The following is a 20,203-nucleotide window of genomic DNA, read 5'->3' on the forward strand; positions in this document are numbered from 1 at the left end:
CGTACAATGATAAATGGCGGAGCCACGTTGTCCACTCTATATACAGTCTATGGTTGGGCTCCTATGGCATCACACTATTATGTACTGATGCAGCTATCGACATCTGTCATACACCAGCCTACCAAGAAGAGCATGGTTACCTATGGAAACACAATCAGGCTTTACTGATCCAAACTGGACCACTTGGTGGAAACTGGACTTTAAAGTCTCATGAAATTGAGATAGCTGTGTAAAGTTTAAAATAAGCAGTTTAGCCTAATTGAAGCAGTTCATGACAAAAAATAAAGCCATCGACCTGTTGTTTGAACATTGTCTCATGGACCAGATCTTTTATGATAACAGATTAGCTAATTTTTGCACTCTTGTTTTGACACCTGTTGGTAGCAAAAACACTTGTTATTCAAAAAAATATATTCAACAGAAAAGCAACAAGTTGTTTTTTTTTCTTTTCATAGTGCAGTCAAACAAATAAATGTAGTAAACCATTTTGTCAACAGATTGCAATTATCTCACAGCACAATGGAAAAAAGACTCTGAAAATGTGTTTTTTATTTTTCACACAACAGTATTACTCTGCCTCAATGAAATCAAAGTAAGTGTTTGACTAGATTCTAGCAAAGAAACATATTTTTTAGAATTAATATGAGCCAAATTCTTCCAAAAGTCCAGAAAAAAATCTGATTCAGGATGTAAAAAGACTAAAAAACGCCTGAATTCTTTACAAAGAGAAAAAAAAAGCCAAAGGGGGAATTCATAATTTAGGTGCCATTTTTTTCTTCTTGTATCTTGAAATAAGACAATTATCTGGACTATTAATCTGGACTTCTCGGGTGAATGTGGCTCATTTCCCGTGCTGTTTTCTGTGGATTAAGTGTTAAACTGAGGAAAGGGTCAAAGTGACTAAAGGTCATTTTAGACAAAGCAAAGAAGACTTTGAACCATTAGAAGTTTTTTTTCTATGGCGTCCGTTATTTATGTGGACAGTCAGTCAACACCTATAACTGGGACAGGCCCCCATTTTACCAACCCGTACCATCCCACCTTTTGGTACTCTTCAGTAGGGGTGCCAAACAGACTGATCCAACCCCAGAAGGTGGCGCTAGAAACACTGCAGCCTGTTGATTGGTCACTTCCAACAGTAGTAATAAAGAACACATAACCTGACAATGTTGAGACCTCCAGTCACCTTTTTGATGATAACTTTCTTTTTGCTTGGAAAACGGTGTCATGAAAAAGCAGTCAATGTTCAGTGACAGCAGCGTTTTTCTGCTTTGTTGGGGTACACTGTGTCACGCAGCTATGCTGCCACACTGCTACATAGCTGATGCAGCTGTCAGCATCCAGCTTACACGCTGAGGGGCAGGGTTTTCTGTGGAAACACAAACAGGATCAGGCTTGACTGAGCCAACCCGGACCAAACTGTACTGATCCAAACCGGACCACTTGGTGGAAACAAAGCTATGGACTAGATCCAAGATATCAGCCAGGCTCAAAAACAGACAGATTTTCAATCTTGGTGTTGACTCCAAATGACTACTCTCTACATTCAAGATTCCAGATTCAATACTTTATTGTCATGTCAAAACTGCTGAGTGGAATTTTTTTTAGCGGGCATCACTAACAACGCTCACACATATTAACAATAAAAAAAAGATAAAATCCACCTGTTATATAAAACAGTACTGTTAAATTGATCAGAAAGCATGATATGATAAAGAAAACCATGGAAATAAATCTGGGTGCTTGTGACAAAATTGAGTGAAAGTAAGATACAAAAAAACTGCTCTTAGATTGACGATAAATAAACCATACTGTTTGATTTATCATTCATACAAAAAATCTTCATAAATCGTACATACTACATCATGAATAGAGCTGTTATAATTTTACATAAATGAATGAATGAATGAATGAATGAATTTATTTTTGCTGATTTTTGTTTTGCTGCAGCTGCACCTCCTGCTGCTCTGCCGACGCTCTGCAAAACCTCTTCACAGTCTGTCTGTAAAACCCTGAACCCAATTTAAAATCTTTATTAATCATAATCCCACTGTTAGGTTTCAGCTGACGGGAAAAATCTGAGGGGGCTCGTGTCAGTGCAAGATTCAAAGAAACAAATTCTGGGTTGGCAGGATTACCTTTTCCTCTCGGGTTGGGGTGTATTTTTTTATTCTTTCTTTTTTTTGAAGAGTTCACTGTATGAGCTGCGAGGCGGTGCATTCACTGCCGGGGAATGTGGGGGGTAAAAATGGTTTTTGCGCTGAGTGGCTTTGTTTTGTGCAGACAGCTGTTTTCCACAGGGAGTCGTGCTCTCACCCCGTCCAGCTCCTGAGGGATGAGCTGACATGTTGTGTGAACTTTACCCTCGCTGTGACCCGCTCTGGCAGAGGTTGCACAGTTCATTTGTGTTATTGTTATTTGTTGAGAGTTGACCTTACTCGTTGGCTGGATTTATAGAGTTATTGATTCTCTGCTGATTTGCCGAGGGGAGAAAAAGTTCATGCCTCATATTTCAAAAGGTTAGCTATAGATCTACATACATATTTAAACAGATTATTGGATTTTTTTTCTTCTAAATGTTACAGAAAATGTTTACTGCTACAGTTTTATTTCTCACTTTCTTTACGAGGAGCCTGTTCGGGGACGCCGAGGTAAACCCTGTGGGTAAACCGCGCTCAGAGGCAGAGAACGACTGAGTCCATATGAAGACGGCTCTGTTTGTTTCCATCGCTCTCCGTTTAATCATTTTCTTTTCAACATGGAGCCTCAAAGAAAGAGCTTTTTCTTCTTTTGTGGTCTTTCCTCTCGGGTTAGAGCCATTTAGTGGTCTCTTCAGCACGTAAATAATCTGTAAAAGCCTTTGAAATGCAGTGTAAACAGCATGCTAAATGGACGCTCCCTCCTCATCTCCCAGCTGTTTTCATAGAAACTTGAATTTCCTTTTAGCCCCGCAGCCAGCGTTTGATGGTATGCTTGGTGAAACAGTTTTTATTGTCCGTGTGAGTAAAAGCGAGAAGGATGTCCCGGAGTCCATCAATCCAGTTAATCCCTCTTTTTACCCAAAAACTCATCTCAAAATGGGATTCTCCAGGCCGGCTTGTTTTTCTGTAAATCACTATCAAGGCATGTTTCCTCTTTCTGTTGAATTATAAAAGACAGATTTCATTTATTATGGATGCTGGAAAGTCAGCAGAAGCCAAGGATGCGGGGAGAGCTTGGAGTGCACCTCTCTGCTGATTTCTGCTTTCTGCCTCTCGCTGGTGACTCTTCCTTTCTTCAACAATAATCAGTAACCTTTGCATAATTGAAGTGAGGAAATTAACGGTGAAAAATGTCAGTGGAGTTGCACATGAATGTATTAACTGCTCTGAATTGACTCTGAGGCAAATGAAAAGCAGCGCATTGCTTGGCCCTGCCTGTTACTCTCTCTATTCACCTTTTACCCATTTATCACACACTGTGAAATGAAGCCAGCCTATCTGTGTGAGCAGGGGACTGCTGCTCTCACTGTAGGTGTAGGTTGATGGAAACACACCCCTGTCTCCTCAGCATAAACACACCACCTAGTTATCCTCTTATTATAGAGGCGCCGGGGGTTTTATTCAACTCCCCTCACCCCCTCTCCTCCCCTCTTCCTTTCCATCATCATACGTTAAAAGCTGTTTTCTGCAGCCCGTACACAAATGTTCCTGTATATGATCCTCTGCCGCTCTGTCACTTTCCATATTGTTGAGAAAATGGGACGGGGTAATTTCCATGCACTGTTTCACTGAAGATTGGAAACCTGTTTAGCCGGTAGAAACGCGTGTTTCAGGAGCAGCTCTTATGGGAGATGACAGTAGTTTATACAAATTGACTTTGCTGATATGAATGCTGAAAAATACCTGTCAGAAAGCATTCAGCGTCTCCTGCTGTGAAGCAGCCACCCAGCAAACAGGGAGACGCAGCCTCAGCGGACCGCCCTGCTCCAGTCCCCATTATTCCAGCACTGGGGGATATTAGCAGATTAATTGCACTTGATTATAAACCTGCTCTCTGAATTTTGATTACACCAGAGATGAGCTGGAGTAATTAGGGTTGCCTCCGATCATTACAGATGGTCACTGAACTCAAAACTTTGGAGATCACACTGTGCTCACTTCTGTTTGCCTCTGTAAACCCTAAAGGCAATCCATCTTACCAACGCCGTGACGCGTCGCCACCACCATATGCTCTGCAGGTGTTTGGAAAGTAAAGAGGAAACGTTTGTGAGCAGCGACAGACATCAGTCGCATAGTGTCACTGTTTACATGTCAGATCCCAAAGTATGAATTCTTCAGAACTGCTGACCTACTGACATTTCCCTCTCAAGCTAACATGACATTTTCATGTTATTTTAAAAAGAAGAATCAAAAGCTGTTGGACAGATTCCTCCTAAATTAATACAGTTGTTTATGTTTCCCTCGTGGTAGCTTGTTATTGCTTTTCTGATGTCTTAAAGAGGGGCTATTGTGCTTTTTCTGTTTCAAACCATCCTCTTGTGCTCCTATTGTAGCTTTGCACAATGTACCACCCTCACACTTGAATTAAAGAAAACCTTTTTACAGACTCTTCCTCCTGAAGATCTGTTGCTTTATTTTTTCCTTTGTTTTTTTTGAATTACGCTTTTTTATCAGTTTACAGACGATACAAGGATTTCTACAACATATGAATCTGTAGCTTTTTAAAAATCTGCATTCACTCTGAACATCCAGCACCGTTACTTTATATCCATGTTTAAAATATGAGAATACTCCAGCTTTAAATGACCCTCTTGGGGTCAATATTAGGGATGCAGAATACCACTTTTTTTTTTTTTCAGACCAATACCAGTACAAGTTTTACCTCTGGGGTAGGGGTGGGTACCTTTCACATTTAAAATGATACGGTACCGATGCCCGTTACCTGGCAATTGGTACCGGTACTCAACGGTACCAGTTTTTGGTACTTTTTGGTGTTTTTGTGGTAAAAAATGTCAATTTGTTGAATAATAAAATATATTTTTTCAATTTAACATGTTTTTTTCTCAGTGCATAATCTTGTAATGCTGTGTTTATTTCTAGCATAGAAAATTGCCTACTCTTCCAGTCCCTCACTGTGACAGGGATACATCTAGGTACCTAAACATGGTACCTTTTGGTTCAACATGAATCGGTACCCGGTACTTTTGACAGAATTTGGTTGGTACCTATAAAAGTACCTAATTCTGTACCCATCCCTACTCTGGAGTACTCACCGATGCTTAGTATCAATACCATCTGTACTTTTGCTACATAACATTTCATTAAACCATGACAGATCATTTTGAACACAGACAGCACAGTCACTCTGACGTTCAGTTCAAAATAAAACACATAAAAAAAAACTATCTCTGAGATTACTGTTTGTTTTTAATAAATAAGCAAAAGTTCAGAATAAAACTGAGAACCGTCAGAAGTTTAGAAATGTTTTTAATAAACTGAAGAGCAAAATAAAACAGTTAAACAGTCAGTAAACAGTTGGCTAATTCATATCAGTGGGCCACAGTAGCTGGTATTGACAGCCTTCACCAGTGCTGAATACCAGGGGAGGATTAAGGTAGTCATAGGCCTCTAGGCTACTCTTATTGTGGGCCCTCTTTATTGTTCATGCTATCCTACAGGCACATGCTCCAGGTAATGCTGCCAGGCAGTAACGTGCAGTAAGGTCCATGACGAGGGAGGCAGGCAGCCAGCTAAAGCTGAAACTTCTATATGTGTGTGTTATATATACGGTGCACTGCTCACATTTGCTAATACAAACTGTTACTGGCCAGCCCTGCCCCTTTAACGCGGTGACAGACTGTGCTGTGTGTGTGTGTGCGTGTGACATAGCAGAAGGAGAGACGGTCTGAGTGCATGCATGGTGTGTGTGGGGTGGGAGTACATTATTTTGCTCTTTGTTTCCTCAATAAATGTGCGGTTGTGCACAAGGTGCACCTTTTTTTCCTCCTCTTTAGTCTTTTCCCTCACTTTGGCCCGGACTCCTAGACACCAGTTACCAGCAACGAGCCAAGTAAATAAATGTTAATCAACTTTCCCATCTACGGTTCAGAGACAGACTGAAGTCCCGGAGTTAAAAAGACGAAATGCCAATTAAAACCTGAAACATACGTTCACCTGCATTTCTACAGGATTTACAGCAAAGGAGCAAGAGCGAAATATGAACAAAAATAACCCGTATCTCAACAACTCGAGTATCAAACGTCTGCACTAACAAACTATCGCGAGACCTCAAAGAGGGTGCGGTATTACAACCTGCGGAGGCAGAGAAGCGCTGTGCCTCATCGATGCCCACGTTAATCAGCATGAGACCTTACTACGCATGCGCCAACCTGCAAAAAGTTGTGATTTCAAGTAAACAGTCTCTCTCTCTCTCTCTCTCTCTCTCTCAGAGTCTCTGCCTCTGACGCACATTACAAGCATGAAGCCAGTGCAAAACTCTGTCCGTCCCCTCTGTTAGCCTCCCTCTTATTGACAAATCAGCAATCTCTATTTCTATTTTTTAATTATGACAAATTGTATACAAACAACTGAACAAAAAACATATTGTTATAAAAATATATATATATTTTTTCTTGTTAGCCCAGGGGAGGCACTGCCTCCCCTGCCTCCCCTGACCACACACCACTGCTGCCAGGCCTCAGAATAGAAATAAACAACCAGCTGTAGCCCAACGGGTATATAATATTTATATATTATATATCATTTTTGTTTGCAGTAAATTGTCAGTAAACACCGTCAACATGAATACATTAAAAAACATATTTTTTTGATTAAAAGAAAATACTTACACATCATGCATAAATAACAGCAAATTAACAATAAACAGTCAATTAAAAAATTAAATATTTTTTCTTTGATTAAAAATAATTGATGAAATAGAAAAAAGTAAAATAATTAAATTGAATAAAAAATGATAAATGTTTCTTGCTGTTTTGAGGAGCTGAGAGAAAATCAGGCAAGGATCAAATAGGATGCAAATTAAGCCCCTGGAGCCTTGGGCCCCTGCACATGTGGGGCCCTTGGGCTGCAGCCTGGGTGAGCCTGTGCATTAATCCGCCCCTGCTTAATACCCTAAAATAAGACTGGTATTGACCTGATGCTGATACCTGGTATTGGTACTCACCTATCCCTGGTCAGTATTATAACTTCTCTAAGACATTGGGTTTGAACCAAGCGGTAACCTCTGGTCTAAAATTATGAGGCAATGCAGAATCGCTTAAGCCTGGCAAAAAAACAACAACAAAAAAAAGCTTTTTCACAGCAGAAATAAACATTTCTACAGTCGGTACAAAAACTGTCTTTGTTAGAAAGAAAAAGGGCTGCCGACAACAATTCGGTTCAAAAGTCTTGGTCAGAAACAGATGGATGATGTCATAGAGACTATACGTCCATGTGTTTTACAGTCTATGGTTTGTTCATTTAGAGTGATAAACAACCACAGAACAGGTCTTTTATTGTGTTAATACCCAAAGGCCCAATGCTATGCTAGCCAGTATTCTTATATTGTGGAATTAGCTAACTTGCTAATCGTGGTTGGCGTATCTGTCTTACTTTTCTGATGACTGAGGGATGAATGTATTTAAACCTATTAAAATGGCCAGGACAAAAAAGACAAGGGCATCATTTTAGAGGTTCAAACTCTGCCCACCTCCTGAGCTTACCTTCTCTGTCCGCTTGCAGCAGCTGTAAAACATGTTTTCAAAGATGACGACCTCTGACACAAGGCTTTCCAATGAATACAGTTAGTCTATGAAGATTTCAACCTTGCAAAAGAAAGGAGAAAATGGCATTCAAAGCATCTATGTAGGGGGAACTAAAGTAAATGGAGAGCTTATTTAAAAGCATTAAATGTGATTCGTGCGTTTCATTTACCGCTGTCTTCATGATTTGAACCAAGGCCTCGTGGGAACCATGAGATTTCAAAGCCTGTAGAGAGAAAGTTGGTGTGTTAATGGTTTAGCTCCTCATGAAGGCAGTAGTGTTTTAGTGATCCCAACATTCTCCTTCCTTTGCTAACGTCTAAAACTGTTACAGCCTCATTTTATTGGAGTGCAAACAGCTGTAGATGCAGTTTTTAGACCTTGGTTGACCTCATCTCCCAGAGATCCTCATGATGTGGTCTGTGTGTGAAGTGCAGCAGTGGTTTGAAACACACAGCTTTATGTATGGAGACCTGATACCCTTGGGTTGGCTGTGGCTCTGGGTAGAGGGGGTTGTCTCTGAACCTCAGCTGGCTCCTGGTGGCTGAGCCTGCCTCATGTGAGTGGGATCAGTGGAAACTTGTGCTGCAGCCTCTGCCATGGGTGTATGAAGGTGGTGTAATGTTGAAGAGTCTTAGACCACTCTTAGACTGGTCAAATCTAGACTCAGAAACACTGTGGAGCATTTACATTAGCCCTCCTCAGACTGTCTGATGGACCGACCCCTGCTGCTTGATGGGAAATTATTCTCCAGCTTTGTGCAGAACGGCACAGTCACCCTGACAGGTTATTTTTGGTGTTAAAACTGTTACAGAGGCGAAGTCACTCTTATATCAGCTCATTCAGTTACAGATGGTGTCTCTGGGCAGTTATTAGACTGGAAATCCTCCAGAGTAAAACTGAGAGTGTAGTTTTAAAATGACAGTCACCAAATGAGTTGCTCTGTAGCTGGTTGTTGATCTTTATCCTGGTCCATGGGAGCCATGAGAGCTGCTCAAGGACGCACAAACTGCGTATCCTACATTAATTTAATCAGGGTGTCAGTCAGGGGCTTTGTGGACTGCCTGTCCTTCCTGACACATAAAACATGTGAGTGACCACTAATAAGGAAAGAGTTTAACTAAAAGCAGAAGAGTCTACATGTCTGCATGCAGGGTTCAGGGATGTTTGAAAACTTCTTTGATACCAATGTTTTCCTTAAACAATGGATGCACACATTTCAATCCTTAGACCTTCCTGGTACAACATATGTTTTTTCATATTTATGTAACTGTATAATAATAATAATAATAATGATAATAATAATAATAATAATAATAATAATAATAATAATTATTATTATTATTATTATTATTATTATTATTATTATTATTATTATTATTATTATTATTATTATAATTATTATTATTATTATTATTGTTATTATTATTATTATTATTATTATTATTATTATTATTATTATCATTATTATTATTATTATTATTATTATTATTATTATTATTATTATTATTATTATTATTATTATTATTATTGAATTATTCATGTAGTTATTTATTTTGTTAATAATTCTAGCTTGATTACTTTATCTATTTATTAATTTATCTAATATTTATTTTCAAAAAAATGCAGCTACTGTTTTTTTCCTGTAATATGTTCAAAATTTAGTGAATCACAATGTGGGAAGATTTGGAAAATTATCTGTAAAAAAAAAAATGTTGAAAGAATTATTTTCAGCTGAATATGTTCAGGTGATTTAGGTGTAAGTTTCACCTTTCAGGACTATTTTTGGTATTTGTAGAACATTTTTTCTGTTCATCACAGTTTCATGTCACTGTGTGGACAAAGAAATATGTCCCAGAGATTAGTAATAATTTTAATTCTCTGTTTGGAAATTTAAAATGTGTATGACAGCATTCCTTTAAAAAATAATAAATAAATAAATAAATAAATAAATAAATAGATAAATAAATAAATAAATAAATAAATAAATAAATAAATAAAATACAATTAATTACATGAATAATTAAATAAAATTAAAAAAGAAAAGCTCTGCAGTTTTCCAAAATAAAAAAATCACAAATTTGAATTATTTTCAAAGGGTTTTAATATTTTACCATGCACAGAATTTCAATCTTCCACTCAAAAACAAAAAATGGAAAAAAAAATACTGTAACACCTCCAAAGTCTGATTTTTTCACCCTATGACTTTAGATACATTCCATCACCTTGCTCCAGGGTGTGGCTCTTTAGCTCTCCTTTTTTCTTTATCCTCGTACACATCACTCTTCCTGTTTGGAAAAAATGAAAGTGTAAATACACACGAGGAGAAATACACAAAGGTTTTCAGCATCAAAGCAGGGAGGGATTCTCCACAGGGCTGGAGAGGTGTGTGAGCATTATTCATGGCGGCTGCTGAAACAGGTCATGTGAGGCATGTCGGCACGCCTCTGAGAGGAGCGGAGAGTCATCGGGTAACTGTTAGCTCGCTCTGTCTTCCTCTCAACTGTATGTTATTGTGTCACAGCTTCCCCGAGTGTTCTCACCACAAGTGTGTGTCACGAAGTCATCTGTCGAGCTCCCACGTGTCCTTCCCATCCTGCGCCTCCAGCCACATGTAGTGATGTTGTTTGTGTTGTTTAATCTGATGGATTCTTCCTGTAATGGATGTTTTCAGCTCAACACTTTCTGAGAATATAAAGAAGGAATTTTGTGTGATTCTGTCAGCCTTGAGAGGACCGCTTTCTCAGAACTAGAGACAGAGTCATGAGAGCATTCCATTACTTTTTTAAAGGACCACTTCCTTTAGAGGAGACAAAGACCGCATCTCACTTGTTCATCATTTTGAATTTTTTTCACATATATTTTAGAATTTATTGAATTACTTAAGAAGTTTAAGTTGTTTTGTTAAACATACAGATAAAAAAACCCAAAAACATCAATTAAAATGACATTGAAAGTGATGGACTGGCCTCCTTAAGCTCAGACCTTGGCCCCTTCCAGCAGATTCAGTTGAATTGTGAAATAGAGTTGACAGATCTGTTAAACATTTAGAGGAAAGCCTTTAGCTTGAGTTGCAGATGACGTAGGATGACATTAGTTTTGTAGCTCTCGGGAAGTGTATCAACATGAAGCCAGAGACACAAGCTGTTGATTACCTGAAACCTATTGTCCTTGTATGTTTAAACCAAGGGGCAAGATCTGGTTTAGAAAAATTAAGCCTGGAAATGTTACAAAATGTTGCTATTTATCAAGAATCCATGTGAGTCTAGCTCCAGAGAGAACGGAAACCACATACAGACCAAGCCAAAAACACAGACTTTTATATCAATAAAAAATGATTTTTCACAGCCTGGTTCAAAAAATGACTTGGGTCTGAAATGTTGATTTCTCTGTCAGCACATTTTACCAGGGGGTTAATGTTTTTCTAATTCAGTGGGTTAGAAAGTATTAGGATCATGAGTTTGCAATCGTGCCTGAGTATGGCACGGTTCAGATAGCCAGTGTGACCCGACCCTCAGAGAGATATGTCATGTCATGTGTTGAGGGTCCTTCACTGTGGCAGCCTCTGCCATCAGTCTGTGAGGTGTGTGAATGGGTGAATGTGAGCAGCAGTGTAAAACCACTGAGTGTGGTTAGAAAGACTCAAAAAGCACTGCATGAAAACAACTCTATTTACCATTTATGTCTGGATATAGAGCAAAAACAAACCTTCTGATGGTAAAGTGGTGGTAACCTCTTGGTGGGCAGTACATCTAAACCAAGATGACTTCCTAGGTTTCAGTCTCTTAAAATTAGCTTAATAATTTGTCGGACCTGGCCCTGTTGACAGGGAGCTGTAGCCTTTAGCTTGGTGTCTGTTAAGCCCTGTTTCCATCAAGTGGTTTAGTCCAGTTTGTCTTGGTACTGCACTACCCACATTTTGGTACCCTTCTGTTGGGGTGCCAGATATATTGATTTGACCCCATAAGGTGGAGCTAGAAACATTGCAGCTCATTGATTGGTGGAAAGAACCTACACTTCCTATGCAACAGTGGTAATAAAGAACAACATATAACCCTGACATGCTTAAATCTCCAGTCACTTTGTGGAACGAATCACAAAGAAGACCAGTTTCTGGATGTCCTCCATCATTGCTCTTTGTTTTCTGGTGCGTTGCTGCCATGCTGTCACACTACTACATATCTGACACAGCATCCAGCTTACACGCCACCTACCAAGAAGGGCATGGTTGTCTGTGGAAACGCTAACAGACTCAGGCTTTACTGATCCGACCCATACCAAACTGAACTGAACCAAACCGGACCACTTAGCGGACGCAGGGCTTTTCTCACATCAGGATTTCATCAAAAAGGCCAAGCTAACAGGAGCTAACATGTCACTCTGATAACTTCACTTAGAAAATGTTGACATATCTTTTTAACTTTGATAGAGCTCAACTTTAAAGTGATACTCCGGGATGGAACAAGTTGGGTCCTATCACAAGGTTTAGGGCAGAAATTACCCCTACAGCAGTGTTTTTGTGCAGCAGAAGCCCAGAGCGCTCGCTAACACCCCCTCCCTGCTCCTCTGCCAGTTTCCTCTGCACTCAGACGGAGCCATATTTTACTTGACCAAAAACACAAATAAACGGACTCCCACCGAAAAAATCTGATATGGGTCTGCATTCATGCTATGTTTAGAGAATTTTCAGTGCGTTACTTTCACACAAAAAACACTGCTAAATAAGGCTCTAGTTCTCATCGTGTCTCTTCGTCTTGGCAGACTACCTGCGTTTGTTTATATCTGGCACACTGCGTGCACTGACTGATATACTAAGCGGCAAGCGCCTCGTAGCCAGCTGTGGCTCTGCAGCTGAGGTAGCGCCGTTTTACGACATGATGAGAACTAGAGCCTTATTTAGTGGTGTTTTTGTGTGAAAGTAACGCGCTGAAAATTCTCTAAATAAAGCGTGAATGCAGACCGATATCAGATTTTTTCGGTGGGAGTCCGTTTATTTGTGTTTTTGGTCAAGTAAAATATGGCCCCGTCTGAGTGCAGAGGAAACCAGCAGAGGAGCAGGGAGGGGGTGTTTGGTGCGAGCGCCCTGGGCTTCTGCACAAAAACACTGCTGTAGGGGTAATTTCTGCCCTAAACCTTGTGATAGGACCCAACTTGTTCCATCACGGAGTATCACTTTAAGGCCCTCCAAGATGTGAAAGAAATAAGTTGAAGTTTAACATTTGAACAATTTCTCTGCTGCGTCCACTGTGTGCTGAATGTAGTGTTTGACCAGAAAACTCAAATAAGATAAGTCTTAAACCTTCCAGAATAATGCACCGGCAGGATTTCCACAAGGATGATGTTATTGTTGTTGTTGTTGTTGTTGTGTTTTTTTTTGTACGTTTTATTTTGATTTTGCTTTTTTTTGGCAGTGCAACATAGAACATTATCTTAGCCAAGGTCACTGATGTAAAAAAAAAAAAAAAAAAAAAAAAAAAAAAGAGTACAACACATATTACATCCATAAATAATGCTGTATATAATGTAGATGTGCATCTAGTACACATATTACAATGCAATAATACAGAAAGCAAACAGAACATTTTTCACACATTTTCAGGTCATGTCTGACCATGCTCCACCTCTGATCAAAAAGGTCTATTCTCAGCTGTGGTGATGTGGTCATTCTTTCCATCAGATACACCTGTCTTAACCTCTGCTTCCATTCAGCCACATCTGGTGATTTAACATTCTGTCAATCTGCTGTTACAGTTTTCTTGGCAACCAATAATAAAGTATGTGAAATATATATTTAGTCAGCAGTGAAAAAGTTGACACCAAGGACAAGATAAAACAGGACATTTGAAGAGATTTCTCTTTTCATCATTTTCTCAATTTTGTCTTGAATGTTTTTCCAGTTTTCAAAAATAACTGGACTGTACCTGTTGAATTTTAACAGCTAAAAATGTGTTTTCCGTCTCTCATCCAGCATAAAAAAGACAAACCAGTGAAGAGGAATCATTCTGAAAGTACTAAGCTATTCTTCCACTCAGTGTCAGAACTTGACTTTGACATTTCCTCAACAGCACTTCATGTGTAAAATGTTTCTTTTAGCTCCATGAGTAAGTAGCAGTTATGGATGGTGCAGTCACCCGTCACTTTCAAAAGGTTGCACATCAAATACGAGTGATTTTCTTTTTATTCACAGAAATACTCCAGCGGCTAACAGAGGTATCATTTCTGAGGTGATCTCATCCTGAACGCTGACCCTCCATGAGATGAGATGTTTGGATGGTGTTGACGTGAAACAAAAAGTCTGGACTTGTTTTTGGTTGTGTTTCTACCCAGCATGTTAAACACTGCTCTCAGAGATAGTGAACAAGCTCCAAGTGAAACACGTCAATAGCACTCTGACCCAGCATGGCAGCGCTTCCCGCGGTGCCGCCCAGTCTGGCTCAGCGTGCTCACACACTCTCCCTGTCTTGTCTCTTGATTGACCCCACTAAGTGAGTGGGTTACTATCCTCTGGTTCACAGTGGCAGTAGGTAACAAGGCGCTCTACAAGATGGAAATCAATCAAATTAGGCTCAAGAGCGCAGTGTGTGGTTGTGTAACCAACCTTGGTTGTCCATAATCTGTCACAAATGATGACAGAGGAGGGTAATAAGGGAGCATATTCCCACAATCATTGTCCTGGTGGATCTCTGCAGGCAGTAAAAAACCGAGCAGCGCACGCCGCAGGGAGACACATTCATGTTTAAGTAACAATAAAGAAATGCATTGTAATAGTTTCCTTTCAGCAGAGGAGGAAATGTTCCTGACTCGATCTTTGAGAGTGCTCCCCCTCAAGATCCTTCACGTCACTTGGGGTAACCATCCACACAAAAAAAAACACATCGCTGTTTGTGGAGAAATGTGTTTCTTACCCTGAAGATCCTCTCAGGTCGACTCTTTTCTATCTGCTCTTGTTCTACACGGCATAGCTGGCCTGTAGGAACAGAGCTGACAAAGTGAGCCCTGTGTGAAAACCTCCTGTGTGTTATTAGAGTCTTTCTCCTGCACAGTCGTAGCTCACCGTTTAGCCGCTGCAATAAAGGAGTGGGGCTCTCATACACACTTTCATTGTGTATATGACAAAACCCACCAGCTGATAGCACTCTGGCCTCATATCAGAAAACGACAAGATAGATCACACTGGGGTCTGGAGCATGTGTGTGTGTGTGTGTGTGTGTGTGTGTGTGTGTGTGTGTGGAGGAGAGGAGAGGGGGTAGGGGCCAATACAATGAAGGTATCGAATTCACTCTGGATGAAGACTGCACTACCGGCACTTTCTACATGAATCTATGCCTGTCCAAGGATCATTTGCCATGGTTAATTTAGTCCATTTGCTCAGACCTGCAATTTCATCCAAGTAATCACAGCGCCCCCAAGAGGCAGACGGCTGCTTTACACCCAGAGAACAAAGCCTCTCCCTCTCATCTCGCCTCTCTCGTCTGCTCCTACCTTCCTCCTCTTCTGCTGCTGCTCACACTGAAGTGCAGATAAAGGACTCTTGCCCTGTTCCCCCGTGACGCCGCTGTAATCCACCACAGACTAGAAAAGACGCAGTGAAGACTACAAGTGCTCACATCTGTTTACTGTTTTCCCACTGATGCGTTTCGGGAATTTCGGGCCGATTGCGGGGAGTTCCAGGCCGATAGCTGAGTTGGCAGTGACACATGGAGGCTTCTCAGGATGCAGGAGAGACACGTCTCTGAGTCCCCATGGAGACAGGCTCAGGCCCAAACTAATACCAGTTATTGTAGCTGTGCGCCCTAGTTTGCAGTGTGCTCTATCCCATATATCCTTCTATTAGAGTCTGACACATCCATAAGGATGATGGAAGGGCTTTGCTTTTTGCCATGCCATTTCCTGCGCTGAATCTTAATGCCGGGGAAGGGAAGCCGAACGAGTGTGTGTGATCAAACTCATGTGGATGTGAACTGTGTGTTTCAGAGCCCACCGTCATCACCACCCAGCCGTCCACGCTCGACATCACCGTCGGGGAGAGCGTGGTCCTGCCCTGTCAAGTCAGCCACGATCCGTCTCTGGAGCTCAAGTTCACCTGGTTCTTCAACGAGCAGCTCATCCACTTCGGCAGCCACGGCGGCTTTTTTGAGAAAGTGGGAGGCGTAAGTCCATAATCTTTGTCGGCTTCTCGGCACCTGCCAGATTTCAGGCCTCTGATTTTGAAGAGGTTGTCATGTTGTGAGAGTCAGGGAGAGAGAATATAGTCTTCATTTAAAAGACAGTCCACATGACGCTTAAACAGCAAGGGCTCAAAAATAAAGATTCAGCACCGCACGGTCTGCAGAATCAGGAAAATTTACACGTTAATGTGTTTTTACTTTATTCAGCTGTGAGTGTTAACCTCTTCAGACCCTACGTCCACATGTGGACATAACATCTCTGCCTCTCAGACCCATGATACTTCATTTTTAAAACTTTGACTGATTAGCCAGACTAAGTGACACTGCCCACATCGTCTTTTGGTAAAATCACAATATTACACCCATTTTAGTGAAAAAAAAAAAACAATGTATATAAGTTAGGGCTGTCATTTTAACCCTTTAATTAGATTAATTAATTACACCGCAAATTAACGCGTTATAAAAATCAATTATGATTAATCTGGATCCAAACCCGCGGGTAAAGACTTATTTTCAAATGTCTGGCATTTACAAACCGTTTGTCCTACTTGGAAAAAGAGGTTTTCTCGTCAGATTTTCAAATTTCTGACGGTCCCTGACGGCCCCAATGAGCAACAGTTTGTGAGTTCAGAGCATGTAAAACTGACAACACTTCACTCGTCTTTGATCCAAGACTTGGATAAAGTGTCCCTCACAGTTTTTAGCCTTTAGCCCTGGTTCTCATGACCTCATAGAAGTATAGAAGTTCATATTACAGTGAAAAATGAGTCCACAGTGGGTAAAAATGTGACCGAAGCAAAAATCGTCCTAAAAATCAAATCAGCTTATCTTAGGTGTAGGACTGTGTAGATTTTGTTAAGATACAACCATAAAACTTTTTTCATGTGTTCCTTATGCCTCAGGGTACCTAAAAATGTGTTGTATATATCCCCACTTTATTTTCAAATGTTTGTTAATGTCTTTTAATGTAATTTTAATGTCCTGAAATTCAAATTCTTTATTTTGGGACCTTTAGCAGATATGAGATTAAAATGTGATTAATTAGATTAATTAATTACAAATCCTGTAATTAATCAGATTTTTTTTTTAATCAGCACTAATTTAAGAACAACTAGAAAAGCACTCAGAGAGCGCAGACCTCCACCAAGCATATTGTGATAGTCACCTCACCAACACTTAAGCCCTACTCTAATGTTATACTTCCTTTCAGCAGACTGTCTACTACACGTTTGTGTTAGTTGCAGGTTTGTACGATAATTTGTTTCCTGACAGTGTTGAAAATTATGATGACCCAGTACATATTTCATATTCCGGATCTTAGTATCCAGAATATTGCCAGGATCTGGATCGTACTTTTACATCCGTCAGAAATTTTGGTGACCTTGTCTTGTATTGTTTTGCAAAACAACCCGACCATTTATTATGGAGTTATATACACATATTGTGAAAACAGCTCTATCTCACAATGATAAAGAATCCTTTTAAAAAAAGTCCTGTATCCACACGGTGATCCAGATCACCTCCAAAATTTAATCACGTCTTTCTTATCCCATTTTGAACATTTCCTGAAAATTTCATGAAGATATGTTCAATACTTTTTGGGTTATGTTGTTCACTGACAAACAAACTATCCCAAAAACATAACCTCCTCGGTTGAGGTAACAAACATAATAGAGAACTCATGACACAAATAATCAAATTTCTTGTACAAAGACCAAGTTTAGTTATTATACTCATTAGGTCTTACTTTTCCCAAATAGCAAGGTGAATTAAAATTGCACACCAGACAAACTCAAGTCTCAAGAGGCTAAACTTCTCAAAAATTTTTTACCGTTAAGAAAATAAAAAGTGCTGAAGCGCCTCCTGTCATAATACACAAACTTCCTGCCATCAAAACACCAGAAACTTGGCAGATTAATTGATTGACTGTATTTTATTTACCTGTCATGCACAAAAAGCGCCCAACTCTTATGAGCTTATAAGATACCAGAGATACAGCTGCAGTGCTTTACAAAACATAAAATCATAACAGTTACAAAGTTACACGATATTTTTCTTCTGTTCAGTAGTTAACGCTAAACTCTGCCTTTTCTCCCAGGCTTTGCAGATAAAATCTCCTTCAACAAAAGTTCCTTTTCTGAGGAAAAACAGAGCTCTAGTTTTTCAGTCATCAAACAAAAAAAAAAAATCAGAGTTGATCATAGTAGAGATAGTATTTTAGTTCACATTTATCAAACTGTGTAAATACACGATACGAGTATAAGAAAGTGTTTGTTTTTCTACATCTTCAATCTTATTTTTTCCTTTTCAAGCTCAGCATGAACCATGAAAAATTACACATGTTGGTGCTTACAGTTGGCACACCTGGCAACACTCACGGTTTCTGCAGGAGTCTCAAACATTTTAACCCATTCTCCTGCTGAACTCCTTGATTTTTAATTTCTCCAGATTTCTTACATTAATACAAATTGAAGGCTTGTTCAGGAGTACCATGTAGGATACTGGCAACCCAACTTAGCAGTGACAGGCATGCACAGGTTTTAGCAAAGCACACAGAGGTAAATCTTGAGAAAACGTTTGGCAGGTATAAGTTGGTGCTGATATTAAAATCTGTACACGTAGAGGAAGTTGTTGGTAGCTGAGAAAAAAAGTTTCTCCTCCCTGTGACCAAAGTTTCTCAAAGTGAGCTCGGGTGGGGGTGAGGAATCAGAAGCTGGTGTTAATGATCTACAGAGCTGTTAAATGTCACTGTTACAGAGGAACACTGTAAGACCAGGTACGTTAAGTCTAATTAGAAAATCTAGTGAGCTGGTTTCCTTTCAAAGGTGAGTATTGTGAGAACTTGTGTTGAGCTTATGAAAAATCTTAAACTTCGAAACTAAATTTTAATGTTGACTTAACTAAAAATCATTGGAAGAATGCTGACGTAGACACAGTTTGAAATCTTAATCCCAGATTAGTTTAGTCTACTTATAAATTCTAGTAAACCTTAAAATAAATCCACCCACTCATCATCCTGACAGTTTTCCCCTTTTGGGCTCCCGGGGAGCTGGAGTCAATGGGAAGTGTCTTCAGGCGCAGAGTGGGGTACCCACAGGTCGGCAGTCTGTCACAGGACTAACACACACTCAGAGACGTGTTAGAGCTCGATTTGAAACAACATGAAATATAGTTTTTTAAAACAAGTAATAAAGCCTGAACTGGTTGATAATGTAACAAAGGTGCTGAGCACAAAATGTAACTAAGAATTCGAATAAAACCAAAATATGACAAATTATTACATTTTGGGCAAAGATTTATAACGTTTTAAAGGTCCCATATTCTGCTCCTTGTCTGCAGTTTAATATGGATCATTGATGTCTTCATGAAATGGTAGTTACATGTTTTGGTCCAAAAAGCCAATAAATCAAGCACAGCAGCATTGTTTCCAGGCTCTCATAGCCCCTCTGTTCAGAACGCTCTGATTTAGTGGGCGTGGCCTTCATATGTAAATGAGCCACCACTGATACCGCCCCGCTCTTCCACGTCACTGAGAGCGGCACCACAAGCTCCGAGTGCACAATGTTTAGAAAACAGCGAAGCTCGTTTACCATAACATTACAGGCTAAAACAACAGGCTAACCGCAGCTAAAGTTAGCATCCTGCAGCTAACACAGAGACAGGGGGACACTGAGGACAAGCTCTTACATCTGCTCCACAGCACACAGCATTTAAAATACTCACATTTCCAGGGTCCCAGGTTTGTTGGCGGATGGTTGGTAATGCGCCTGGATTCAGGACCAGTCTATTTGTTAGCCCTCTGTTGTACTGTCCAAAGTTAGAAAAGCAGTCGGCAGTGAAGTGACAAGCACACACTTGCACAGTTTTACTGAGTGTAGCTGGCACATTTTCCTCATAAATGAACTCTGGCCACTTAGTCTTGTCTTCATCCCAGATGGGAAGCTTGTGCATGGAACTATGTGGTTGTTTACAGACAAAAACAGCCACACTCCTCTCCTCGTTGCTGGAGAGATTTCTCCCCAGATGCGGGGAGAGGAGTGGGCAGGGAGGGAGTTCGGGGTTATTTGCTCCAGTGGACCAATCAGGTCAGACTTGCCCCTGATTGGTCAAAAAAGGGACTCGCTGATGTCGGCAAACCCCGGAAATTCCAAACAGCTGGTTTAAGGTTAGGATTTTACATTCACAAGCACTACTGAGTACAGGTTTTGTCATTAAATATCACATTTTGTGGGCTGGGAGGAAAGCCAAAGACCCACAAATTTAACTAAAAGACTTAATAAAGTGATTTTTGCAT

General features: G+C 40.1%; 1 protein-coding gene across 4 annotated transcripts in view; it reads left to right on the forward strand.

Moving 5' to 3' along the window:
- The window catches only part of LOC141789969 (contactin-4-like), a 313,441-nt gene that overhangs the window by 273,435 nt on the left and 19,803 nt on the right, over positions 1-20,203 (forward strand). For all 4 annotated transcript variants that reach the window (XM_074669582.1, XM_074669572.1, XM_074669591.1 and 1 more), the window contains exon 13: positions 15,716-15,891. In XM_074669582.1, coding sequence (XP_074525683.1) covers positions 15,716-15,891 — 176 coding nt within the window. The remainder of the gene's footprint in view (positions 1-15,715; positions 15,892-20,203) is intronic.

The sequence above is a fragment of the Halichoeres trimaculatus genome, unplaced genomic scaffold (genome assembly GCF_033239565.1).
Source record: "Halichoeres trimaculatus isolate MK-OKI-2021-1 unplaced genomic scaffold, fHalTri1.1 fHalTri1_scaffold_1, whole genome shotgun sequence".
Classification (NCBI taxonomy): Eukaryota; Metazoa; Chordata; class Actinopteri; order Labriformes; family Labridae; genus Halichoeres; species Halichoeres trimaculatus.